The sequence below is a fragment of the Littorina saxatilis genome, unplaced genomic scaffold (assembly GCF_037325665.1).
Source record: "Littorina saxatilis isolate snail1 unplaced genomic scaffold, US_GU_Lsax_2.0 scaffold_159, whole genome shotgun sequence".
Classification (NCBI taxonomy): Eukaryota; Metazoa; Mollusca; class Gastropoda; order Littorinimorpha; family Littorinidae; genus Littorina; species Littorina saxatilis.
Window position 1 is genome coordinate 30,235 of NW_027128822.1, and position 27,922 is coordinate 58,156.

At 42.1% G+C, this 27,922-nt stretch overlaps 1 protein-coding gene and 1 long non-coding RNA gene across 2 annotated transcripts in view; one reads left to right on the top strand and one right to left on the bottom strand.

The window, feature by feature from the left end:
• Positions 1–8,307: 8,307 nt before the first annotated feature.
• Positions 8,308–10,010, top strand: LOC138957139 (uncharacterized). Its single transcript, XR_011452938.1, has 2 exons — positions 8,308–9,610; positions 9,941–10,010. It is a non-coding gene; the product is annotated as an uncharacterized lncRNA (long non-coding RNA).
• Positions 10,011–18,583: 8,573 nt separating this feature from the next.
• Positions 18,584–27,922, bottom strand: part of LOC138957141 (uncharacterized) — a 73,991-nt gene continuing 64,652 nt past the window's right edge. The window contains exon 6 of the mRNA XM_070328308.1: positions 18,584–21,273. Within this exon, the coding sequence (XP_070184409.1) occupies positions 20,699–21,273 (575 nt within the window). The 3' untranslated portion in view covers positions 18,584–20,698. The remainder of the gene's footprint in view (positions 21,274–27,922) is intronic.

A 27,922-nucleotide genomic window follows, 5' to 3' on the forward strand; every position in this document is an offset into this window, starting at 1 on the left:
TACTCACAAAAGGTTAAGGATCACTTGCACACAAATTCATAACTTTCCAAATAAGAAAGCCAATGCGTTGGTATTTGGCAAACGTTTAATTCAATGCTTTAGTGATAACGATACAACATTTCCTTCAATTTAGAGCAATCGTTTGGTCTGTACATTTTATCAAAGTGTGTACGTATCGAAATTTAATTTAACAGAGTCGTTAAAATCACAAGACATAGCATTCAGATGCTCCCAAAAGTTCAGTAATGCGTGTAACCGCCCTGGCTGTTCTGCCACTCGACGCAGCGAGTCCTCCTTGAGTTGACCAGAGTGGTGAAGATCCTCTGCGGAAGCGCCTGCCACTTAGCCTGCAGCATATGGTAGAGGTGCTGGACTTCCCTGGGAGGGGACTGCATGCTGGCCACTAAATTCTGTTGACCCCAGACTGCTGCAGGAAGTCGTTGACCACCCTTGCCCTGTGGGGGCGAGCGTTGTCATCCTGGTAGACAGCCTGCGGTCCCATCTGCTGCAGTGTAGGCACAGCCAACGGTCGAAGGATCTCATCCCGGTATCGGAGGCCAGTCAGGTTACCCTGTACATGAAACAAGGGTGTTCTGTGGCGAAGGCTGAAGGCCCCCCAGACCATTACAGAACCTCCACCAAAGGCCACCTTTTCTTGGACAGTGGCGTCAGTGTAGCGTTCCCCTTGGCGCCTCCAGACCCTCAGTCGGTCGTCGTTATGGTTCAGGGTGAATCGTGATTCATCACTGAACAGGACCTGGGACCATTGCTGACGTGTCCACCTCACGTGACGTCTGCAGAAGGCGCGGCGTGTTGCCCTATGGGCTGGAGTTAAGCGTGGCCGTACAGCTGGGCGACGAGAACGGACGTTAAACCCATGAAGGCGATTCCGTATGGTCTGCTGGCTGATGCTGGAGTTAGTAGCCACCCTCAGCTGCCTTCGAATAATGATGTAAGAGGCTGTTCTTGTTTGCAAGGTTAGTCGTTCAATGAGACGATCTTCATGTGGAGTTGTCTTCTTTGGTCGCCCAGGTCTGCGTCTTTCCTGGACCCTCCCAGTGGCTGTGAAACGTTGAATCAGTCTGACAATGACCGAGATGGACACGTGAAGTCGCCTGGCCACTTCTTGCTTGGGGACACCATCTTGGAACCATGCAACAGCTCGTCCCCTCTCAAACTCGTTCAATTTTCGTCGTTAGGCATTGTCAGATAATGCCTAATACTGGTGGTATGTCTTCTCAAAAAGCCAAGCAAGTGACAGCATCTCACACATAAACAGCAGTGCTTGCCCGTGCATAATGGTTTTTCCATGTGGCTATTGCAATGTGTTCGGGCTGAACGGTCCAATACAAGGTCCTTTTTCGCAAGTTTCCGATTTTTTCTTTTGCTGCCAAGCTCAGTAGTAGAGAATCCCGTGCAATGTTCCCACTAACACAACATCGCCCACTTACAGCTGAACAAGAATTCATAACAATTTGGTTTGACTGAGAAATAAATAACAGTAGCGAACTGATTTTATTGAGCACCTGTTTTCTCATAGTGATCCTTAACTTGTTGTGAGTAGTGTATATATATTAAATTTTTTTTTTTTTAAATTAAAAAAAAATTAAAAAAAAAGAAAAAAAAAGAAAAGGAGAAAAACAGCAAGGAAAACTTAGTTTGAATTATTGAACACAATCTGTGTCAATACCGAAAACGAAAACAAATACAAAACGAGAACGAAAGACACAACAAAATATCAAAAAAAAGATGGGCCCCAAGTAATATATTTAGAAAAACCCACACCAACATCGAACTAAGGTGTCCCAAAGCGGTTTGATTTCTCAATATAGCTTTGGACAACAACAAAAATAGCACTATTTTCAAATATGGAAATGTTTGAATCACCTGTCAGGAGTGTGTCAATATTAACAAATTCTGGAGCTAATGTACCGATTGTTGCGGTTCTTGCATCTTTAAACAGGGGACATGATAGCAAATAGTGATGAACAGTTTCAGCAAAATAACCACAAGAACATTCCGGGTTGTTTACTAGGTGGCGATTAAACATATCATATTGTAAATCACTCATTCCAAGTCTTAACCTGCAATGCAAAACTTCAGTTTTGCGATTTGGGGAATAGTAATATGGTGGAATTGAAATATCAAAAGCTGTGAAATGTCGCTTGAACAGACCAACAGAATCACATTGTTGTATCACCATGTTAAACCAAAGAGCTCAGCGAGCACATATCAAGAAGAAAAACAGCTTGCTGACAGATTTGACCATTACGAATCAAAGCTTTCTAATAAGATTATGCAAACGATTTATATCAATTTTAAAATTGGAAAACAAACTTTGATTTGCAAAAGACATATATATCTTCTAGCACACTAATTAAATCAACACTTAACCGATTTCACTTCTTGTGAACATTTCCTATTTCAAGCTCTCATAACCATGATCTACACCGAACTTGTTTCGTGCTCTTTGCACAAATAGCCTACAACAAGTTCTCATGATCAATTTACACCGAGCTTGTCATGTGTATGCATGTCACGAAATAACAGCTTTTAACTTTAAACTTTTGAAACTCAACTTGCAAACTTGAATTTAGCCCGTATCTTCTCTGAAACGAAGAGGCTTACTGGCTGTGTACCCGTGCGATGCTCGTATGGAATGGTATTGGGAGACGACCCCGTGATGTTCCGTGAATCGATGTCCTGTGAATCATGAGAATCCGTGATGTCGGGAACAGCTGCTGGAGTACCGCCGGAATCGCTAATCCTGAGGGGCGTCGGCAGTTGTTGCAGATGTTTCCTGTTGCGTCTGAATACCCCGGATGGAGAGTTGACCAGATATGTGCGGTTTACCGGATCTGTGGCAACCACTGTCCCTTTCATGTCTTAAGTCCGTCTTCATCAGGACCGGGTCACCTGGTTTCAGCGGTGCAAGGGGAACAACCCCGTGTCTCCGGTCGTATTGCTGTTTGTAATTCTGTTTGTAGTCTGCATCTGCTTCTCTGAACATGCCATCGTTCACAGCCACCGGTCGCAGGTTCTCTGGTAGTACTGGCAGCTTAGTTTTCAACTGCCTTCCCATGAGTGCTTGTGCTGGGCTCACACCCGTACTAGAGTGTGCAGTAGCTCGGTAGTTGAGTAGAGCAACATCCAGTGATTCTTGCTGAAGAATCTTCTTTGCGATTTTCACACCGCTCTCTGCTTCCCCGTTCGCTTGTGGAAACGCTGGACTACTAGTTTGATGCTTAAAGTCAAACTCTTGTGCGAATTCTCGGAATTCTTTGCACTGGAATTGCGGTCCATTGTCTGAAATGATCATGTCCGGTATGCCGTATGTGGAAAATAGCCGACGGAACCGTTTGATGGTTGCTGCTGCGGTGGTCGAGAAAAGTTGCTGTATTTCCAACCATCGACTGTAATAGTAGATTACAATGAGATACTCTTTTTCTTCGAATGTGCAAAGGTCTGCTCCCAACTTTTGCCACGGACGTTCCGGCAATACAAGATTGATGGACGTAGAGGCTCACTCCTCTGTGACGGTCTATTTTCTCTGCATATTCCGCAAGAGTCCACAAGCTGTTTCAAGTCCAAGCTCAGTCCCGGCCACCACACAGTAGCTTGTGCGTCTTGTCTGCATTTGTGAAGTCCCTGGTGTGTTTCATGCAGTTGTTTCAACAACTCTTTCCGTTGACTCTCAGGAACGACAATTCTGCCGTTGTAGACCAACAAGCCATTTACAAGCGATAGTTCACCCTGCGCTTGTCTGTATCCCTGGAGCTTGGTAGGCGTTGAGTAAGGCCAACCATTCAGCACGTATCCGATGACTTGCTGAAGCTCTGGATCATGTACAGTGGCTGCTCTGAGTTTTCCTAGTCGATTTTCAGTGACTGGCCAACTCGATTCGATCGCGTCAACGTAAGCGGTCACAGCTTCGGCGTCTTTCTCGTCGTCGGCGGTGTGAGGAATTGGACTCCTGCTGAGTGCATCCGAAATGATTATCTCTTTCCCGGGTATGTGCACAACAGCTGCGTTGAATCGCATCATGCGGATCAAAAGTCTCTGACAACGTATCGGAGCTTTATCAATGTCCTTGTTTTTCATCAGTGGCACAAGAGGTTTATGATCTGTCTGTAGTTCAAACTGACTCAGTCCAATCAAGTATTTTGCAAACTTCTCACACGCCCACACAGACGCCAAGCATTCTTTCTCGATCTGAGCGTATCGACGTTCCGCGTCTGTGAGAGTTCTGGAAGCATAAGCAATCGGAATGAGCTGATCTCCGTTCCACTGCATGAGAATGGCTCCGAGACCATAACTAGACTACTGCTATCAGCGCTCACCACTGTCTTTCTCTCTGGACTGTAAAATCCCAAGGCTTGCGCTGAGGATATTTTCTTCTTCACTGCGTCAAACGCCTGTTGCTGATTTTCTCCCCAATGCCATTCAGTGTTGCCTTTCATCAGATCTGTAAGAGGTTTCATGAGCGTTGCCAGCCCTGACACAAATTTGGACAGATAGTTCAGCATACCACACACTGTGCGTAGTTCAGTCACTGATGACGGTGCGGGCATTTCAGTGATTGCCTTCACTTTCTCTGGATCTGGACGAAGACCCGACGCGCTGATAATGTGCCCAAAGTACTTCACCTCCTTCTTCTTGAAGAAACATTTGGACTTGTTCAGTTTCAAGCCGGATTCCTTTATCCGCTCAAGAACTGCGTTCAGCCTTTTGTCGTGTTCTTTCTCAGTCTTCCCGAACACGATTGTGTCGTCCATGATCGTGCTGCAGCCTTCTAGACCTTCAAGCGTCTCTTTCATCTTTTCTTGGAACACTTCCGGTCCAAGACTGATGCCCATGGGAACACGCTCAAAACAGAATCTCCCGAGAGGCGTCATAAACGTTGTCATGGTCATGCTGTCTTTGTGTAGAGGAATTTGGAAAAATCTAGAGGAAGCGTCCAGTGTCGAAAACACAGTGGCATCTGCCATCTTCTGCGCTATGTCATCCAAGTTGGGAATCATGCTGTTTGGTCGTTTGACAGCCATATTGAGGAATTTGAAATCCACTGTCACGAATTTTTCCGTTGGGCTTCACGACAGGAACCATGGTGGCGCACCACTCGGTTGGTTCTTTGACCTCACGAATGATGCCTGCTGCCTTCATTTGTTCCAACTCGTCCTTCACCTTCTTCTGGATGGGAAAAGTAACTCGGCGTGCAGTTGTCACACAGTACGGAGTAGCGTTCTCTCGTCTGATTTGCACTGGTTCTGTTTTCAAGAGTCCCGTAGCGCCGAACACGTTTTCGTACACTTCATCCAAACGTTTGATCAGTCCCATTTTCACAGCGGCGTTCCTACTCAGTAGGTTGCTTCCACTTAGGTTTCGAACAACGATAACTCGGAACTTGTACGACTTTTCTTTGTAGGAAATCTTTGCAAAGAACTCTCCTCTTGTCATCAACTTGCCAGCTGGAGACGTAAGATGAACGTTCGTATGGCGAAGTTGTGGCTTGACTTTCATTTTCTCAAAACTCTTCTCCTTCATGATGGTGATGTCAGCACCAGAGTCAATCTTGAACTTGATGTCTGTTCCTTTGATCTTCAAATCAACCATCCAAGCTTCTGTGTCATCTTCAATTTCAGCTGAATCTAGCGAGAATTCTTCTTCCTCTGACTCGGTCAAAACTGTTTCTTGCACAGACCTGCACTTATTCGCATAGTGTCCTTTTTTCATGCATTTTCTGCAAATTCGCCCTCTTGCTGGACATTCCGATTCTCGTCCGTGTTGTCTACCACACCTGTCGCATTCAGAAAAGTTCCGCTTGTCTCTTTCCTGACGAAATCTGCCTCGCCCACGGCTGCTTGATGACGCGTTCTTTTGATCAGAGTGGTGACTTAGCTCGTTCCGATTTCCTGCGTATGACGTATAACGCGTGGTTGACGTCATGTCCTCGTCTCGGTTCTGTCTGTGAGGCCTAGATCTAAATTCATCTCTCGCTTCATCAGACGATGCATTGAAGCCTTGCTGCTTCATCTGTTGTTTGATCTGCTCATGCTGTCTTGCAACCTCTATGGTTTTGCTAAGAGTGAGATCATGTGTTAACTGAAGTTTTTCTTTCAGTTTAACGTCTTTGAGTCCGACCACAAAACGATCCCGAAGTTGGTCATCTATGTCTGTGTACTGGCAATGTGCTACCAAAGATCTCAAAGAACGATAAAATTCTTCAACAGTTTCTGTTTCTTTCTGCTTTCTTTCTTGGAATTGCGTGCGTTCATGAATTATGTTTCTCTTTACAATGAAGTAGGCATCAAACTTACTGATCAACGTCTCGAAGTCTGTGTCCACTTCTTGTTCTTCCCTGGCATCCGTTCCTTCCCCTACAGTGTGAACTCGAAATTCCAGGTTCGACAGAATCTTCTCGGATTCGCGACCCATCACGTACAACAAAGTGTCCCGTTGAGTTTCACCACTTTTTTGATTTAGTTCTGATGCACTTCTGAAGCGTTTGAACTCTTGAATCCACTGGGGCCATTCCTCAGGTTTGAAAGAGAACTTCTCCGGCGGTTGTAATGTCGACATTCTTCTTCTTTTGGCACTTTTCGTTTACTTCTGACACCATGTTTGAGTTACGTTCACTCACAATGAATCCCAAGGCGTTGTTAACTGGAACGTATGTTTATTCTAACTCTTGTTAGCTTTTAACAACATGAAGTAACTCCAGAACTGAACAAGAAGATGGCGACTGCCCACAGTGGTGCGCGATCACGTGACCCTTACTTTCGCGCCATATGACGACCACAGGACGTCATCACAAAATGACATAATATCACAACAGCCTAGCGCCATGTATCTGATGAAACCATTCATAGCACCGATGCCGTGATTGTGCAGAGCTAGCTCTGCGGTTTTGGACGACCCCATTTCACTGCTGTACAGCAAACATCGTCCCCAAACACATGTTTGTTTCTAAAAATCCCACTGGAGGTTGCATTTTATGTAATAACCTCCTGAAATGAGTTTTCACACTTTAGAATGGCATTTAATGCTCATTGAAGTTTTAAGAAACTTTCTGACACCTAAAACATTCATAGCACCGATGACGTAATTGTAGCTCTGCACTTTGTGGCCACATACGTCCCCATTTCACTGCTGTACAGCAAACATCGTCCCCCAAAACCTGTTTTTCTAACAATCACGCTGGAGGTTGCATTTTATGTAATGTGAATGCCCCTGCTAAGGAGCCTTTTGTGTATTTTAGATTCTTTTTGTTTTGTTTGTGTTTTTGGTCATGCTTCTAGCTTGACTCGCATGCGACTTTCCGTGGTGGTGGCTTCCTTTTTGGCTCACGTAAGTGTAGCCTATGCGATGCTAACTTTTGTCTGTCTGTGCGTGCGTGCGTGCGTGCGTGTGTGTGTGTGTGATAGAAACTTTAACATTTCCGAGTCTATGGATAAAGCTCGCATAAGAAGATTACGTCTCGGTCAAAAGTGTTTGACGTGTGTGAAGACGTCACATTATGACGTAAGAGGGTTAGACGTTACGCGAAGGAATTACTGAGTCTCGGTCATTGTTATTGTGAGCGGGCCGAGACTAGTTGGCAGATCTAGTGTCTCGCTTTCTTGCACAGTTTCACCTATGCTTACTGTGTGTGTGTGTGTGTGTGTGTGTGTGTGTGTGTGTGTGTGTGTGTGTGTGTGTATGTGTGACGGAGTGATTGAGTTTGTGTTACTGTTTGTCGATTTCTTACGGGAGCCTTGAAGGCTTTGCCTCTTGTTGCTTTTAACTCCTTCTCACCTCTCTTTTCTTTAACTTTTCTTTCCTTATCTCATTTTTGCCCCTATTTGTTCCCATCTTGCAGCCACCTCTGTAAGTTCGCGTGCGGGTCTAGCTTGCTTTTGATCTTTTATTTTTCTTTATAAATTATGAGCGTCCTGGTACGACTTTTTGCAGATCACTGGACGTTAAACAACGTAACTAACAAAATTATAAACGAGTGTGTAGCCTACGTTATTTTGATATTAATTGCATGTGCCTGAATGGCTTACGCTAGACGCCATTAGCAAGCCTATGGAGATTTTCCCCACGGAGCGCACGCTTTGTAACTGTGAGCCTAGTTTTTGCTGTCACGCGTAGTAATTTTTCGCTCACCTTCGCGGTTTATCATCTCTATTCTTTGTCACTTGCTGGCAAGCCGTTGAAGGATCAACATGTTTTAGAATAGATTTATTATTTTTTGCTCTGTTCCTGGACCCAGTTTTCTGCCAGCTTCCAGTTTTTATGAAATTTAATTTGTAATGTTAACTGTTCTGTATCCAAGAGTTGTTTTTCCTTGGTTTGTGTTGGGTGACTTCCCTTCCCCCTTTTTGGTTTGGCAGCCGCCATTTGTACTGGGCCGGAAAGAGAGTGTGTGGCTCCATGGATCGAGAGACCTTTTCGGAAGCTCTCTCTCCACAGAGATTTCTGACACCAAGTTTCCATTGGTTGCTCCTGATGCGGACAGTGAAGTGAGAGCCTGTGTGTGCAAGACAGAAGTTGCAGATGTTCCCTCATCTTTGACCTCCCGATTCGAAAAGTTCTCCAGTTGGGAAACCTTGGTCAACTCTCTGTCTATCCTCAGACACACCTGCCGCAGCTTCTCTTCGCCTTCAGAATCCTGCAAAGGCTGGCATCAGTGCTCTCATCACCGTGACGCAGATAGCCTCAGAGCAACAGAGGCCTTCATCATCAGCGCCGTCCAGAAAGACGCTTTCGGACCAGAGATAGAATGCCTCTCCATAGGTAAGCCCCTTCCCAAGTCCAGCAGCATCATCTCCCTCTCACCCTACCTGGACGAGGAAGGTCTGCTTCGTGTTGGAGGCAGGCTCTGCAATGCTAAAGAGACCATGGGGCTAGCCAGTGTGCACCCTGTGATACTTCCCAAGAACCACCACGTGTCAACTCTGCTAGTTCGACACTACCACAAGAAAGTGAAGCACCAAGGTCGGCATTTCACGGAAGGAGCACTTCGATCCAACGGCTTCTGGATCATCGGTGCAAAGCGGCTTGTGCAGTCCATAATCCAGCAGTGCTTCTTGTGCAAAAGAACATCGAGGAAGGCGATCTTGTTCTTCTCAAGGATGCAGAGACTCACAGAAATTACTGGCCAGTTGGTTTGGTGATTCGCACTTTCCCCAGTGACAGTGACACTTTGGTACGGTCAGCAGAAATTCGTGTGATCAAGAACCAAAAGCCTGTGAACTATACCAGGCCTATCACAGAGCTTGTGCCTTTGTAGGCCCCTCATGAGTTGAACTCAGACAATGCTGTTATTCGCGCCGTCTCTTTTAAAGCCTTTTCAAGCTTCATTTTGACTTTAAACTGCGCGTGTGTTGTAGCTTAAAGCTATTCAGTCGTTTTTAAGTTTTGGGTATATTTTGAACTCTAAGAATAGTGATATCAAGAAGATATCAGACGGGGAGTGTTCTGTATCCAAGAGTTGTTTTTCCTTGGTTTGTGTTGGGTGACTTCCCTTCCCCCTTTTTGGTTTGGCAGCCGCCATTTGTACTGGTCAGCCAGCACCAGGTCCCGCTTGATTCTGAAACATCTTTAGTTTAATGTACGCTCACATGTTGTAAGTACAGTCATTTTATTTCTAAAGGTTTCTTTGAGGTATATGTTCGATAATTTGTTTGTGTGAGGTGGAGTGGAATGCGTGTCGTTGGATTTATTTTTGGGGTTCATCGCCACAACGTGCTCTTGCTTTTGTTCAATTTGATTTTACGTACTCCGATATTTGGATGCTTAGTGGGGCGGCATCAGTGGAGATTGTTTTATTGGTGTGTGTGGTTCCGTGGTACGGACTCGTTTGCCAAATAGTGTTTTGATCTTATGTTATTATTGATGTTAAAACGACGTTAAACACCAAAGAGAGAAAGAAAGAATTATTGTTGTTGTTTTTCAGTTTTTCACCGCAATGACGCATGACGGGAGAAGCAATACTCAAGTCAATTAAAATGGTGACACTATCTGCGCACAGTTTGTTGTTGAGTTTCTGAACGAACGTGGAGGCAGAATATTAACGTTAGTTGCTCGCCTTGAGCCTGTTTAAAGTAGGAAGATGCTGTCAAAGGCGAGTATACATTTCTGCCTCCATTCTGCTCTTTTATTTACCAAATTCGCGAAATTTCGATTTGAATCTTTGTTTGTCTGACTTCTTTCCTTCTCTTTGTCTTACGTTTTATCCATGTGAGGGGCGAGCTGAGACTGGTTGGTAGTGGCCTCATTTCCTAGGAGGTTTTTCTTTTTTATTATGATTTGGCCTTGAGCCGGTTTTGTTTGCTAACAATTTGTAAGATTTTAATTGGTTCATGTTTGTGATAGTGGGGCTCGTATGTTGAAGACGCACTAATCAATCAATCACATCTTGCAACAAACATCATACTTTGTGATATTGTTCCTTATAATTATTTAAGGGATTTCAGATACAGAGCCACTTCAGATATCGGTTTTTTTGGTTTTTGATAGGGAATAAAAGGCTGCATTTACAGCAGACGAAGTTCGTACCATATTCCCAACTCAGCAAATGTAAAATTCAATGGTTTACCATGAACCAGAGGTTGTCTGCTGATAACACATGCATGACATAAATACTCTTGGGTATTTTTGTGTCCTGGTATTTAATTTGATCGTTTTTAGAATGTTATATATCCACAGCATGAAAATTCAAGATGGCGGCCTCCGCAACATTGCGTGTTTTGATTTGAGCAAAAACAACGTTTCTGAAGGTAAGTTTTCAAGAATACGCATCCATTCACCAATGTCACATCATTTTACTGTTTAATTCTCCCCTGGTGTCTGTTATTCATCGGGTGAAGCGCTGAAATGCAGAGACTTTGTTTAATCTTGCAATAGCTCATCAGCTGGATTGTGATGCTGATAGATCTAGATCTATCTGTTGATTACAAGTAAGGAAATCATGATCGGAAACGCGAGCGACGAATCTGGGCCCTGTCTGCAAGACCTGTTAAAAAAAACCTTCCCCCAAACAGTTCCGCACTATTTTAACAAATGCAAAAGCAAGCGAACCCTGCTCTGTAAAATTCTGGTTACATAAATATAATATTTCCATTGACGAGAAATATTGGCTCTTGGCAATTAAATGTACAAGCGAGGAAAGATTAAAGTTGCTTCAATGGAAAATATTACATAATATTTACCCCACAAACATTTTACTCCACAAGATGAAGTTGAAAGAAAATAATTTGTGTAGTCTTTGTAACGAAATAGATTATATTGAGCACTTTTTTTGGAAATGTAGAAAAATGAAGTTATTTTGGGAACATGTTATTAGATGTATTTTTGTTAATACGAAAGAAAATGTTATATTAACAGAACATGATGTATTGTTTGGTTATTTACCAGGAATGCATACCCCAACAAACAAAATTATAAATCATATTTTGTTGATAGCAAAAATGTGTATCAGCAAGTTTAGATATGGTAGGCCTATTGATTTAAATATAATGTTTAATTGCGAATTAGGGTTGAGACGTTTGAGTATTTTGTAAATGAAAATGATTAGGTATATGTGCATAATATGCATATGTATATGTGTGTGTGTGGATTCCTGGTTATGTTGATGTCGCAAATTTTGACACCGCAGACACAACCGCATAGATTAATACCTTCTTGTCCATTTATGTATTGTAAGAATTCGCCCCAAAAGTAAATGTTAAATGTGCTGTGCCACAGATTAATGTACAGATAAACATACAGATACCAAGTGTGTTATATAATGTTAATGTCACACGCATTCCTTCTTTGCCACTACTAAAGCAAACGTGTGCAAGATTGTATGTTACACGCTTTGATGCCGAAATCAATTATTTTGATGGTGCATTTATTTCTGAAAATGTTTACCTTTACATACATTCAGTCACTACCTTAAACACTTATGTTTTCAGTATTCATTTCAAGTAATCACGAACGTAGATAAATGGGTATCAAAGCGTTGTTACATTTCGTTGTGCATTCTGAATAGTGTGCCAACAGGCCTTGGTCAGTCAATCACGTTTTATCTGTGTACTAAGTGTTTGATGGTAAAAGAATAACACCAACCCCGTTCTCCTGTATACCGAGAGGCATAAATTCCGCAAACTGAACTTTAAAAAATCACAAAAAATCAACTCAGAGGTGAATGTTTTCAATGTTTGAATATTTTATTTATTGGCCATGTTAGTGTTTATAAACCTTCGCTTTATTGATTTTGAATAGAACATCATGAAATGACAATTTTTCAAAAAAACTGACTGAGTCCAAGCGCAATGATTTCGGAAAACGTTCAGTGTTTATCACGTTCAATGCTTTGGCCAGCTCTAAGCATCCCAATCGCTTGCTGTCTCTCTCCTTCATCAAGTCGTGGCATGATTGCGATATCTGATACAGCCAAACAGCCTGTTGCATTTTATAGGGCCATACACTATCTTTTTTACGTTATTGTCTCCCGTTCAGCCCATTGTCTTTATTAGCACAGTGAGCTGTGGCTGGATCAGCAATACTGCAAAGCGCACGCTGACAGCGTGAAACATTTGCTCCGACACTCAAGATGTCAACTACAAATTACAGGTTCAATCTGATTTTCGTTTGAGAGCAAAATCGTTCAATGCACTATTTGCAGAATTTATGCCTTTCAGTATATATAACTGAAAGCCACATTTTCTTCTTCATTCAATTTCTGTTTTCAAAAGCTTCGTCAACTTTCCACTTACACGACACGTCCCTTTACCAAGCTTCACTGAAGAACCCTGAATACGAAAGGCCAAAACAAAACAGTAGGTACTACTTTCACTATCGTCGTCTGCAACGAAAACCGAAAATGGCGAAACGCTTTGCTACGTATACAGAGGACGAAATTGCAAAGAAAAGATCGAACCTTTCACCTGTGACTAGGAAAAGTTGCATAGATAGTTCCGTGCGGATCTTACCACGTATCAACGTACATCCGATGCTCAGGACCTAAAGATGGGTGACGCTTTGGCGATTGAGGCTTCGTCTTCAGCTCTAACACGCACGCAGACAGTCAGGCATGTCTAATCTGCACTAGCGGTGATGGAAGGTTTGGATTTAGAAACACTCGAATGTTACTTCGACAAGATAAACGAACCAAAAGACGAAAGTGTGCCCCAAATTTGGAAAATATTCTTTCAAAATTGCACTGTAAACAACATCAACATCACTGTGAGAAAAAGAACAATCCAAACACAACCAGTTCCCCTGTGGAACATTTCGGGTGGACTTTCCCACGACCTGACCTACAAAAATTCTCCGTGTTCGTTCGCGCTTTGCATTCAATCTGTGTTAGTGCGCGCGTGTGTTTGTGTGTTTAGCTTTCGTTGGTTTGTGCTGTTTGGTTCAAAAAAAGTTTATTTTTTTCATTGAAAGATTCAGAAACGTTGATTGATACTTTGTTAAATGCATTCAACCAGAAAAAGACACGACACGAATTGGATCTATCTTCTGCGCGCATGCGTGTGTACGGTATGTGTGAAAAGGCAATTGTGTTGTCAGTGTGGTTTTGTGCCTGTTATTTCGTCCCCAAAAACTCATGTATATCTTTCTATGCCTATGCTGTGAGACATAATCGCCATTACGAGCTAGTCGTGTGACAGAGAGTTTTCTTGCACACTTGACTGCTGCTGTTTCACTCCGGCTGAAGCCGTCGTGAAACATCTACAGTCTCGTGTGCAAGAAAACTCTCTGTCACACGACTAGCTCGTAATAGCGGGTATTGTTTATCGATTAAAAGGGCACGCTTAAGCGTCTTCCCAAAAGTCAAAAAAAAAGAAAGAAAAAAAAAAAGTAATGAAATCATGATCGCCACGCTGGTGATTTTAAACAGATTAAACGAACTTTGAATAAAAGGCGAGGAGAAAGAGATTGTTCATGGTATGATAATTAGTCCTGCCTACGTTAAGTCTCTAAACGGCTGAGCTGGGGAGGGGTAGAGTCAAAAACTGAGTGAGGGTAGGCCAGATAGTAGGATGACCAGCTGGAGATAAAAACACTCCACTCCCCATGTCTTTACAGTGTTGTGATCAAACTTTCAAAGACGGTAGGTAACAGACAAAAGCATACAGTGTATGCTAATCAAATGAGATAAGTGGTTTTGAAAAATGAAGAGGTAGATCTACTGCTCTTTGAGTTTTACAATTTTGGTTTGTTGCTTGTTTCTCATCCTTTTGCTTAATATTTTAAGTTGACCGTGCATTGGTGTGAATTTCTGGAACGCCGAAGAAGAAGAAGAAGAAGGTGTGAATTTTATTTTTACAGGATATACAAGAGTTACACCACATGCTGGTTCCTGGGAACAAGCGTTCTGCAATTATACCGGTGCCACAGAAGGGAGCTGATTTCACTAGTACTATCAAGGTTTGTTACCTAGCTTAACAGTAAGCTTTTTTTATTTTTATTAATTGGAACATGTTTGCACATAATTTGTAAGCAACCTCTGTGAATTTGGTGGGTTTACCGTACCCTCACTATGATCAACATTCTGTTAGCGACTGTTTGAAGCGAATAAATATAGCGGTCAGAAAGATTCCAGAATCAGTTGGGTCACTGGAAACTTTTTAAAATTTTTTTTAACCTGAAAGTGAAACAGTAAGAATTATACGAATTCATGAAATAAAATGTTCTTTCATTTTGGTCTGTTGTGTGAAGGCTTGCTACCCCGGCTTTGACAGACTCTCTGAGATAGTACACATTATTCAAATACATTCAAATAAAAATGTCACTTTTCATTTTTTGCGTAAAGGGTACCCCAGGCTGATTTCCTGCACCATGGATGTAGAGGAGGCCAGACAGTCTGCTTCTCATTCCAGCTGTGTTGCGTTTTTTTCTGCTCGTGAAGTGTATCGCCACATTGCCAAATCCATTGGCCAAGAGAAGTCACCCTGTCTGCCCATTTTGCATAGCCTTACAGGCTGTGACACTATGTCGTTCTTCAATGGTATTGGGGAAACAGAAGGCTTGGGAAGTATGGCAAGCATTTGAAGATGTCACTTAAACTTTCTTCAGGTTGTCTGCTCCTCTTTGTAAGCCGAGTACCACTGACAGGGCAGCACAAGAGCTTTTTGGTGTACATCTGTAGGACAAAACCAGCAACGTACTGCCCTGGGTGTGAACGGTACTAGACGGTACCTCTTCAGTAAAAAGAGCTGCCAAATTGATCATAAGTGAGGTGCTGCTGAAGGACATGAGATTGAGAAGAGCCATTTACCTATTAGACTACCCAACTCTGCGGGCTGGCAGTTCAAGGCTGGAAAGTGGGAGTCATTCTGGATGAGCTTTCAAGAGGTATCCAGCGTGTGCCGAGAACTCATGAAGTGTGCCTGCAAGAAGGGCTGTACAACAAAACGCTGCAAATGCTGCAAAGAAGGACTGCAGAGCACTGCTCTCTGCAAATGTGCTTGCATGCCTGTGGAAACTGTCAGCATCTAAACTGTGCAAAAGTATTATTGCACCCATTTTCATACCCCAACTCAAACATTTATTCCTGTGTCATTTTATTCAAACTTTCTATGCCATTAAAGGCTCGCATCTTCGCTATCTTTTTGTTTGTTTATTTGTTGCTTAACGTCCAGCCGACTACGCAGAGCCATATCAGGACGAGGAAGGGGGGGATGAAGGGATCTTCGCTATCTGGCACATTTTTTTTTTTTACATCATCATTTACGCCGTCAAAATAAGGATACCCTTGACGTGACACCTTTTAAAAAGCCGACGACAATTCCTGAGGCACAACTGGGTCACTGTTGTATACGAAGAGAAAGTCAACTTGATTATCCATCCAGAACAGGTTATTTTATTTCGCCATCTTGCATATTTCTAGTGTTGTGCCATTGTACCTACTGATGTATGTGTCGATCTCACGGATGAGATGTTTTTGTGTCAAATTTGAGGGATACCCAAGTCAACTGAAATCCATGTATTTTAGCAATGACCAAGTGGGTTGCGTTGAAACTTTCAGGAATGTGTGTCTACACACGAGGCGTAGTTCAACCGTTTGAGTACACTTTCGAATCTTCACGAAATAATATTTTAAAAACTGCCACAGGTTTGTTGACTTACATCCCACATATTTTTGACTTCGCATGTATTATGACAGACTAGATAAATGGAAGAAGTAGAGCCGAATACCCGGCTTTGCCGGGTGAAACGCGAGACAGAGTATACAGCGTGGCGCACCGTACGCGATTGACGCCACACGAAGGAAGGGAGACTAAACGCGCAAAACACTAGAGAAGATAAGGAAGAGTTACTGGGAATGGATGTACAGAAAAACCATAAAAACCAAAATCGGTTCACCGCGCCGCGCTTAGAGCACGTGTTGAAATTTTTCATCGACCGGATTGTGTCCGGGGTCTACCTGAATATGCCCACCAAATTTGAAGCAGATCCATCGAGAACTTTGGCCGTGCATCGCGAACACACGGACACACACAAGCCGTATATAGTTATATAGATGGTTGTTTCAAGTACTGCCACAGTTTCTTTTGAGTATAGACACTTGCCGGAATGTGCTAGTTGTGTATAAAACACATGAGAACAAACGTTTTGGAAATACAGCGATTATGAATTTTAGTCGACTTTTGAGTTGATACATTACATTTTTATCAGTTTTATTTTGGGGGTACCCTTATTTGGGCGGCACTGTCAAATAACCCGGTAAAGGCCACCTTTTATCTTAAAAGTGTTCCAGTTAGCCAAGTTGAGTGCCCTCAATAGTATACATTGAATACAACAGCACAGGAATGAATGTTTTCGTTTTGGTATAACAATTAGTGCAATATATTTATTTTTGCACAGTTTAGGTAATCCACAAATTCTTCAACCCTGCCACTCACACCGTCCAATCATTCTCTGCACCAACAATACATGTATTGTTTTGTTTAAAAATGTTTTTGTGTTAGTTTCTATTGCAAGAGAATGTCTTGTCGCATCAAAAATGCCTAAATACCCTTTGCATTGGCGGCCATTTTGAAAATGTTTAAAAAAAAACTACTGATTTCTTAATTTTTTCACGGTGGCTCTGTATCAGGTTTTGTTAAGCAAAAGCAAATGTCCATTTACGCCAAATTTGCTGTTGATCACATGAAGTGAAATATGCCTAACATACCCAACCGTTTACACTGGCGGCCATTTTGATTTTTTTTTTAAAACTACCCATTTTTGACCCACATGCGAAGCAAAAGTGAGTCTATGTACTCACCCGAGTCGTCCGTCCGTCCGGAAAACTTTAACGTTGGATATTTCTTGGACACTATTCAGTCTATCAGTACCAAATTTGGCAAGATGGTGTATGATGACAAGGCCCCAAAAAACATACATAGCATCTTGATCTTGCTTCAAGGTCAAGGTCGCAGGGGCCATAAATGTTGCCTAAAAAACAGCTATTTTTCACATTTTTCCCATTTTCTCTGAAGTTTTTGAGATTCAATACCTCACCTATATATGATATATAGGGCAAAGTAAGCCCCATCTTTTGATACCAGTTTGGTTTACCTTGCTTCAAGGTCAAGGTCACAGGAGCTCTTCAAAGTTGGATTGTATACATATTTTGAAGTGACCTTGACCCTGAACTATGGAAGATAACTGTTTAAAACTTAAAAATTATGTGGGGCACATGTTATGCTTTCATCATGAGACACATTTGGTCACATATGATCAAGGTCAAGGTCACTTTGACCCTTATGAAATGTGACCAAAATAAGGTAGTGAACCACTAAAAGTGACTATATCTCATGGTAGAAAGAGCCAATAAGCACCATTGTACTTCCTATGTCTTGAATTAACAGCTTTGTGTTGCATGACCTTGGATGACCTTGACCTTGGGTCAAGGTCACATGTATTTTGGTAGGAAAAATGTGTAAAGCATGTGAGTCGTATGGGCTTTGCCCTTCTTGTTTACTTTTTCGCGGTGGCTCTGTATCTGGTTTTGTTAAGCACATAAAACTCTTCATATTTGCTAAATATACAAGCCCCACTATGAGTTGTATTTGTTTTTCTCCGTCCTGTAATGTTGGTCAGCTTTCCTTTCACTGCGTGTTGTTTCTTGTCTAGTTAGCCTAGTATGTCATACGTTTATTTTTTCTAACATTGTTTGCCTTGGTTTTCATGATAGCTTTAGTGATTTTTTCTTGATTTGCCGCCATGTTGGTTTTGGTCCGCCATCTTGTTTCGGCCGCCATTTTGTTCCGGTTCCTTCCAGTTCTGGCATCCATCTTTGATGTTTATGTTTTTAGGACAGTGTTAGGTTTAGTTTGAAGTTTCAAATTCTAAGTTTAGTTTTTTCTTTTATCAGTTTCCACCGCTCCGCGCTCTACCGCTCCCACTCCACCCAAGCCAGTGATGTCTACTCTACGCCCTAGCATCATTCCAATTTCCAAACTTAGATTAGCTTTTTTCCGCCACACTCCTATACAAAACCATTGACTCTCCATAGACTTGTTTAGCCCTTTCTATAATAATTTTGATGAACTGCTCGCTATGACTGTATGATCAGATCTACAATAAAACTTAGATTAACTTTTCAATCCTAGTGTTCGTTTTGCATTGTGAGCACGTTGGTTCTTTGCAGCATCCAAATAACATCCTCCATTAAATCACATGAGTCATCTCAGGATCTTTCAGTAACTCAAGGGCAAGCACATGTAATAACCTCCTGAAATGAGTATTTACACTTTAGAATGGCATTTAATCCTCATTGAAGTTTTAAGAAATTTTCTAACACGTAAAACAAAAGAGACCCCAAATGCCTGTGTTTTGAGCAAGATGGCATTTTGATACACAGCCGACCCCAAATAACTGCAAAACCATGTATGTGTGTGTGTGTAGATCGATTTCGAGAAAACTACTGGACCGATCTTCATAAAACTTCACACGAGAGATCCTGGGTATGTTGGACCAAGGTAGGTCCCACAGTTGTGGCACTCAACCCCACACTTTTGTTGTGTTTATGTAATACTGTTGCTGAGGCATGGCTCAGGCTTGAGCCAATGCTGGATGACATACTTTTGGTGAAAAATGTTTTCCTAATATTTTAGTGCTCAACAGTGGGTTTTTTAATAATAATTTTGTGTTTATTTGCTGCAGCGGTTGTCCCGCCTACAGAGTACAAGATGTAAATTTTTTTGTGCAAAGATCAAAGTTTGTTTTAGCGGGACCACCCCTATTCTAATCCAATTGGCACTTATAAAATACAGTTGGCCATTATTTATCTTACTCTGTGTCCCTCTGAGTTTGTGCATAAATGGTTGTATGCGAGTGTGCGAACATAAAGGACATCAATTTATGTCTCAAAGGATGGAAGGACGTTGCTTTTTGGTTTTCAGTTATTGGTACAGGAAGTAATATGAAAGAACAATGCATGCTGGACTTGATGCTCTATCACTTACTTTCGCCCAAACATTTTCAAGTTGGACAGCTCAGATTCTTTGCTGACCCTCCATCCTCCCCATGTATTGTTGTTGGTTTTTTTTGCTTAACGCCCAGCCGACCACGAAGGGCCATATCAGGGCGGCTCCCCATGTATAATCGACCTTGTATGATTTTTCAACTTGTCGTGTATTTGTTTATTCTTTTTCATGTTGCGGTCAACCCCACACTTTTGTTGTGTTTATGTAATTATTTTAATGAGGCATGGCTCAGGCTTGAGCCAATGCTGGATGACATAATATTTGTGAAAAATGTTTTCTGTACATTCTAGTGCTCAACAGCACATTTTAATGTTTTTATAATTGTGTGTTTATTTGCTGCAGGGGTGGTCCGATCTACAGATGACAAGATGTACATATTTGTGCACGATCAAAGTTTGTTTTTGCGGGACCACCCCTATTTTAATCGAATTAGCACTTTAAAAACAAGAAGAGCAAACGCTCGATCGAGTCACTTTCGCAGTTCTGAATATTATATGAGGCATCAGATGGACAGGAAGAAATTGCTATTCACAACACAATGAGTCACGTTCACATAAAATTTGAGCCCGGTCACTTTTATAGTTTCCGAGAAAAGCCCAACGTTAAGTTGTGTGTTGCCGAACAGAAAAGGCTAGTTATCTCCCTTGTTTTTCTGATAACGTTCGTAAAAGGCTACAGATGTAAATACTTTGATGTAAAGAATAATCCTACAAAGTTTCAATCACATCCGATGAACTTTGTCAAAGATATAAAATGTCTAATTTTTCCTTTGACGCTGACCTGTGACCTTGAAAAAGGTCAAAGGTCAACGAAACCATCGTTAAAGTGTAGAGGTCATTGGAGGTCACGACTAAACAAAATATGAGCCCGATCGCTTTGATAGTTTCCGAGAAAAGTCCAACGTTAAGGTGGTGTCTACGGACGGCCGGCCGGACGGCCGGCCGGCCGGACAGACTAACACTGACCGATTACATAGAGTCACTTTTTCTCAAGTGACTCAATAAAATGGAATTGATCAATCTTACTCTGTGTCCTTCTGAGCTTTTGCATATATGGTTTTATGTGAGTGTGCGAACACAGATTAGTGCCTGTATAGTGGTTGTTGTGTTAAAGACTGCCATGGTGTTGGTGGAGGTTGTTGTGTAGAACAAGAATTAGCGCATGTTATAGTTGTTGTGTTGAACAAAAGCTGTTGTTTGTTATGGCTGTTGTGTCGTTGAACATAGGGCTACTGCTAGTAGTTATTACAGCAGGAATCCTTTCCTTTTAACCCAGGCCACTCCACTTGGGTCAGAGTCACCCTTCCTTGATTTTGTTTGACCTTGCATGGGACGGTCGTTGTATGATGCGTTGGCGTTGCCGTCGCCCTCGTGATCGTCTTTGTTGTAGCTAAGAGCAATGGGAGGAGGTACATCTACCATGATGAGCTGTGTCGTGCAGCGTGATGCTGCAAAAAGCCTGTCATTTACATCCAGCATCTCGTCAGACACACCAGTATCAAATGCCTCCTCCCTGCCTGGCAGTATCACCACCACACGCCGCTCCAAGCCTTTCACATAGCTACTGTCTGTTACTGTGATACGGTCTTTTGCCGCCACCGCCACGTCGTGCACATCTCTCTCAAACCTCGCCATGTTGTGTCTCAAGTCTTGGTCCCCCAGCACACACACCGGTAAGCCTTCATCACGCAGACCACGCACCACGCCGCTAGCTGGTGACGTCACCTGACCTGCGTCATCCTTGATGTCATCATGTAGTTCTGAACTCCGGGTAATTATAAGCACGTCGCGGTAGCTCAGTGGGGCGACGAAAGAAAATCCTGGAAAAAATAACTAGTTTATAAACCATGACATTGTAACAACAAAAATCTCACTCTTTCACGAACCCTCATCATGGCAGTGTTGTAACATGATACGGTCCTGGCTCTGTCGGTGATAAACAACTATAATAAAACAAAAGTTGGAAATTTCCAAAGTGTGCATTTTTGTCCCATAATGTGGACCGGTTTAAATGATGAGAAGAAACATAACAAAAATAAACTCACATACAACTCACCAACGTCATAGGTACAGGGCCGTAGCACAGCTCCTAAAAGTGGTCCGGCCATAAAAAAAATAAAAAGGGATCTATAGTCTTCACTTGTGAATGTCAATTAGTGACAATTTCTCGCTTAACGCTGTCATTGTGCGATCTAAGTCACGACCCCTCCTTCCTCCTAACACAGCGCTGAAGCTTATGAAGACGATTTTTTTTTTGGTCCGGCCATTGCCGGAGTGGCCGGTAGGGCTGCTACGGCCCTGAGGTAACATGAATCAGAAACACATTATCCACTGCAATATATGTTCACACGCTCGATCATAGGACTTTCAACAGACTTTCCCTAAAATAATCTCCATGGCTACAAGGACATTCACGAACATGATAATTGCCTGTTATATATCTATCTTTACTATATATAAAAATGGATGTAAGTGTGTGTGTGTGTCTGTCTGTGGTCGCCATACCTCAGAGATGGATAGAGGCAGGAACAAGATAAAGTGCATGCACACTCCATAGGAGCCGCAGATGTGCACCTGGGTTTTAGTTTCTTGATTCATTGTTTCCTTCCTCAGATCATGAATCTCCCTTTCAATAACAGCCTATATAGTGCAAAAAAGAAGAAGAAACAAGTCGCGTGAAGCGATATAAAAACATTTAGTCAAGCTGTCGGCATCAAAGTAACAGATTAACACCAAAAAACAGTCATCGCCGAGACCATATTAAGATAGTCTCGACTAACAACACCGAAAAACCGAAACGGGTCACGCTTGTCTTCGCGTCGCGTGCGAACGCAGTACTTACTTAAACCTACTTTCTGTAATTCTGAGCACAAGTTTATAGTAAACATGACATATGTATATGTTTTTGAAATCAGGAGAAATTGTGGAATACGATGCAATCATTTTTGAATCTGTTAGTGAAAATTCGATTTTAATGACAACTTTAATGAGCAAACTAATTAACTAATTTTTACGCTGCGGAGCTGAAATTCAATCCCATAGTCCGGACTTCGTCGAAGATTGCTTGACCAAAATTTCAATCAATTTGATTGAAAAATGAGGGCGTGACAGTGCGGCCTCAACTTTCACAAAAAGCCGGATATGACGTCATCAAAGACATTTATCGAAAAAAATTATCAACAACGTCTGGGGATATCATTTGCAGGAACTCCGCATGTTAGGTTTCATGAAGATCAGTATAGTAGTTTTCTCTGAATGGCTCTTCACATACACACAGACATACACCTCACCCTCGTCTCGATTCCCCCGTCTATGTTAAAACATTCAGTCAAAACTTGACTAAATGTAAAAAGACAGGACAGTTCCGGAAAGTTGTAGAAGCGAAGGGAGGTATAACTCTTACTTGGTTATACCTTGAAGGGAGGTAACTCTGATTATGCAGGCATGTCTGATTGGGAAATCAGAAACACCGGGCGAAGCCGGGCCCTGACTGCTAGTTTCATCTATCTATCTATACATATAATAAAAGAGAGTGTCTGTCTGTCTGTCTGTCTGTGGTCGCCATACCTCTGAGATGGCAAGAGGCAGGAACAAGATAGTGTGCACGCACACTCCCTAGGTGCCGCAGATGTGCACCTGGGTTTTAGTTTCTTGATTCGTTGTTTCCTTTCTCAGATTATGGACCTCCCATTTATTGAATACAGCCTATATGGTGCAAGACCAGTTCAGTGCCTACTGTTCACCTGTAGCAAGCACATCATGCCAGTGATATTAGAGACTCGCTATTGCTCCTATGAGGGGAAGAAATGAAGAATGAAAAATTAACTGGACAGTTCCGGAAATTTCTAGAAGGTAAGGGAGATAACTCTTTTTTGTCTGTGGTCGCCATACCTCTGAGATGGCAAGAGGCAGGAACAAGATAGTGTGCACGTACACTCCCTAGGTGCCGCAGATGTGCACCTGGGTTTTAGTTTCTTGATTCATTGTTTCCTTTCTCAGATTATGGACCTCCCATGTATTGAATACAGCCTATATGGTGCAAGACCAGTTCAGTGCCTACTGTTCACCTGTAGCAAGCACATCATGCCAGTGATATTAGAGACTCGCTATTGCTCCTATGAGGGGAAGAAATGAAGAAAGAAAAATTAACTGGACAGTTCCGGAAATTTCTAGAAGGTAAGGGAGATAACTCTTTTTTTGTATCCAAACAAAGGAGGTAAAGCTAATGATAATGGGATAGCGAGCGTCTTAAATTGCTACAGGGCTCCGCTTACTCCCGGGCGAAGCCGGGCTTAACTGCTAGTACATATAATAAAAGAGAGTGTCTGTCTGTCTGTGGTCGCCATACCTCTGAGATGGCAAGAGGCAGGAACAAGATAGTGTGCACGTACACTCCCTAGGTGCCGCAGATGTGCACCTGGGTTTTAGTTTCTTGATTCATTGTTTCCTTTCTCAGATTATGGACCTCCCATTTATTGAATACAGCCTATATGGTGCAAGACCAGTTCAGTGCCTACTGTTCACCTGTAGCAAGCACATCATGCCAGTGATATTAGAGACTCGCTGTTGCTCCTATGAGGGGAAGAAATGAAGAATGAAAAATTAACTGGACAGTTCCGGAAATTTCTAGAAGGTAAGGGAGATAACTCTTTTTTGTCTGTGGTCGCCATACCTCAGAGATGGCAAGAGGCAGGAACAAGATAGTGTGCACGTACACTCCCTAGGTGCCGCAGATGTGCACCTGGGTTTTAGTTTCTTGATTCATTGTTTCCTTTCTCAGATTATGGACCTCCCATTTATTGAATACAGCCTATATGGTGCAAGACCAGTTCAGTGCCTACTGTTAGTGATATTAGAGACTTGCTATTGCTCCTATGAGGGGAAGAAATGAAGAATGAAAAATTAACTGGACAGTTCCGGAAATTTCTAGAAGGTAAGGGAGATAACTGTTCACCTGTAGCAAGCACATCATGCCAGTGATATTAGAGACTTGCTATTGCTCCTATGAGGGGAAGAAATGAAGAATGAAAAATTAACTGGACAGTTCCGGAAATTTCTAGAAGGTAAGGGAGATAACTCTTTTTCAAGTTGTCTGTGGTCGCCATACCTCTGAGATGGCAAGAGGCAGGAACAAGATAGTGTGCACGTACACTCCCTAGGTGCCGCAGATGTGCACCTGGGTTTTAGTTTCTTGATTCATTGTTTCCTTTCTCAGATTATGGACCTCCCATTTATTGAATACAGCCTATATGGTGCAAGACCAGTTCAGTGCCTACTGTTCACCTGTAGCAAGCACATCGTGCCAGTGATATTAGAGACTCGCTATTGCTCCTATGAGGGGAAGAAATGAAGAAAGAACAAGAGGCGAAGCCATCAAGGCTCACGTAAGAAATCGACAAACAGTAACACAAACTCAATCACTCCGTCACACATACACACACACACACACACACACACACACACACACACACACACACACACACACACACACACACACACACACACACAGTAAGCATAGGTGAAACTATGCAAGAAAGCGAGACCCTGGATCTGCCAAGAAGTCTCGGCCCGCTCACAATAACAATGACCGAGACTTTCAGTAATTCCTTTGCGTGACGTCTAACCCTCTTACGTCATAATGTGACGTCTTCAAATAGTTTCTATCACACACGTCGAACACTTTTGACCGAGACTGACGTAATCCATAGACTCGGAAATGTTAAAGTTTCTACCACAGACATACACACATACATACGCACGCACGCACGCACAGACAGACAAAGTTTATCATCGCATAGGCTACACTTACGTGAGCCAAAAATTAACTGGACAGTTCCGGAAATTTCTAGAAGGTAAGGGAGATAACTCTTTTTTTGTATCCAAACAAAGGAGGTAAAGCTAATGATAATGGGATAGCGAGCGTCTTAAATTGCTACAGGGCTCCGCTTACTCCCGGGCGAAGCCGGGCTTAAGTGCTAGTTACATAATATAAACATGGATGTAAGTGTGTCTGTCTGTGATCGCCATACCTCAGAGATGGCAAGAGATAGGAACAAGATAGTGTACAAGCACACTCCCTAGGAGACGCAGATGTGCACCTGGGTTTTAGTTTCTTGATTCAGTTTTCTTGCTCAGATTATGAACCTCCCCTTCATTAACAGCCTATAGTGTAAGACCAGTTCACTGCCTAGCGTTCACATGTAGCAAGCACATAATGCCATTGATATTAGAGATTCTCTATTGCTCCTATGACGGAAAGAAAAATGACCGGACAGTTCCGGAAATGTGTAGAAGCAAAGGGAGGTAACTCTTACTTGGTTATACATTGAAGAGAAGTAACTATGATTATGCAGGGGAGATCGGAAACACCCGGGCGAAGCCAGGTCCCGACTGCTCAAGTATCTAGAATGTTCCCACGGAAGGGAGATAACTCCTGTGAAAATTGTTTCTTTAACAATAAACGGTTAAATCATTTTGGTGTTAGATTAAGCAATAAACAACATAAGCTAGAATTTTGATTCATGTCTACTCTCATGCGATGCCAACAACCGGGCGAAGCCGGGCCCTTACTGCTAGTCTATCTTTACTACATGTACAGTATATATAACAAGTCGCGTAAGGCGAAAATACAACATTTAGTCAAGTAGCTGTCGAACTCACAGAATGAAACTGAACGCAATGCAATTTTTCAGCAAGACCGTATACTCGTAGCATCGTCAGTCCACCGCTCATGGCAAAGGCAATGAAATTGACAAGAAGAGCGGTTTAGTACTTGCGCTGAGAAGGATAGCACGCTTTTCTGTTCCTCTCTTCGTATTAACTTTATGAGCGTGTTTTTAATCCAAACATATCATATCTATATGTTTTTGGAATCAGGAACCGACAAGGAATAAGATAAAAGTGTTTTTAAATTGATTTCGAAAATTTAATTTTGATAATAATTTTTATATTTTTAATTTTCAGAGCTTGTTTTTAATCCAAATATAACATATTTATATGTTTTTGGAATCAGAAAATGATTGAGAATAAGATGAAGGTAAATTTACATCGTTTTATAAAAAATATGGTTTTTTTTACAATTTTCAGATTTTTAATGACCAAAGTCATAAATTAATTTTTAAGCCACCACGCTGAAATGCAATACCGAAGTCCGGGCTTCGTCGAAGACTACTTGACCAAAATTTCAACCAATTTGGTTGAAAAATGAGAGCGTGACAGTGCCGCCTCAACTTTCACGAAAATCCGGATATGACGTCATCAAAGACATTTATCGAAAAAACGAAAAATATGTTCGGGGATATCAATCCCAGGAACTCTCTCATGTAAAATTTCATAAAGATCAGTCCAGTAGTTTGGTCTGAATCGCTCTACACGCACACACACACACACACACACACACACACACACACACACACACACACACACACACACACCACGACCCTCGTTTCGATTCCTCTCTATGTTAAAACATTTAGTCAAAACTTGACTAAATGTAAAAAGCAAAAAATAACGAGCTCAAGAAAAACAGTAGGCTGTACGACATTTGATCGAACACCTCATAACATCTCTGGTAGATCTGCACACACGTGCGTGCGCTTTGTCTGTCAGTGAGCGTATGCATACATCTGTGTATGTGCGCTTACGTGGACAACTTATGAAAGCTTGAAAGTTACTGCCAAGCTGTGTGAATTCGACACAACGAAGACGAGGAAATGGGCAGAATAAAAAACATTTAAAAAAACACACTGGCGATTAAACGCGCTTTCTTTTCATTATTAATACAGGGACTATCACGCGATTCATATAGAGATAAGCACAGGGCTTTGATGTCTACATACGTATTTGCAAGTTTACGTCAAATTGAGGCGAATCAGTGCAGAAACACCCAAGCTATAAGTAAGCGATGAAAAGCACGCGTGAGTGCACAATCACACATAACTTAGACATTTGTCAATCGATTTGCTAGATATTTTTCCCCAATAAACACTATAGGTGTGGCATATGTCGTGCCACAGTTCAGTCTTATCGGTCACTAAACACAAGAGTTATGGGCAAACAAAAGAGTGAGGGACAGATGAACAGAAGCATTCACTAATTCTGGCCAACTACGCCTGGCTGTCTGCCAGCTTAACACTTATCAATCCTGTGCCTCTTCTGATTCATAAATGCATCTGAAAGCAGTTTCTGCAGAAATTGACATAGCTGTTGTAACATTTGTCTTTTTCATTATACACACATTTCGTTTTTAGATGTTAGAGTGTTTGAATGTTTCCTCGCTTTCTGCGTGCAACGGTTCTACGTGAGATTATAACCAGGGTCCCCACTGGTTTTTAGAAACAAAATTCCATGACTTTTCCATGACTTTCCATGAGCCTCAATAACATTTTCCATGACTAGATCCACAGCCTCGGCACAGGTCGCCATTTCCGAACACGCAAACTTTTTACGTCTTGTCACTGCCAGTTTTGA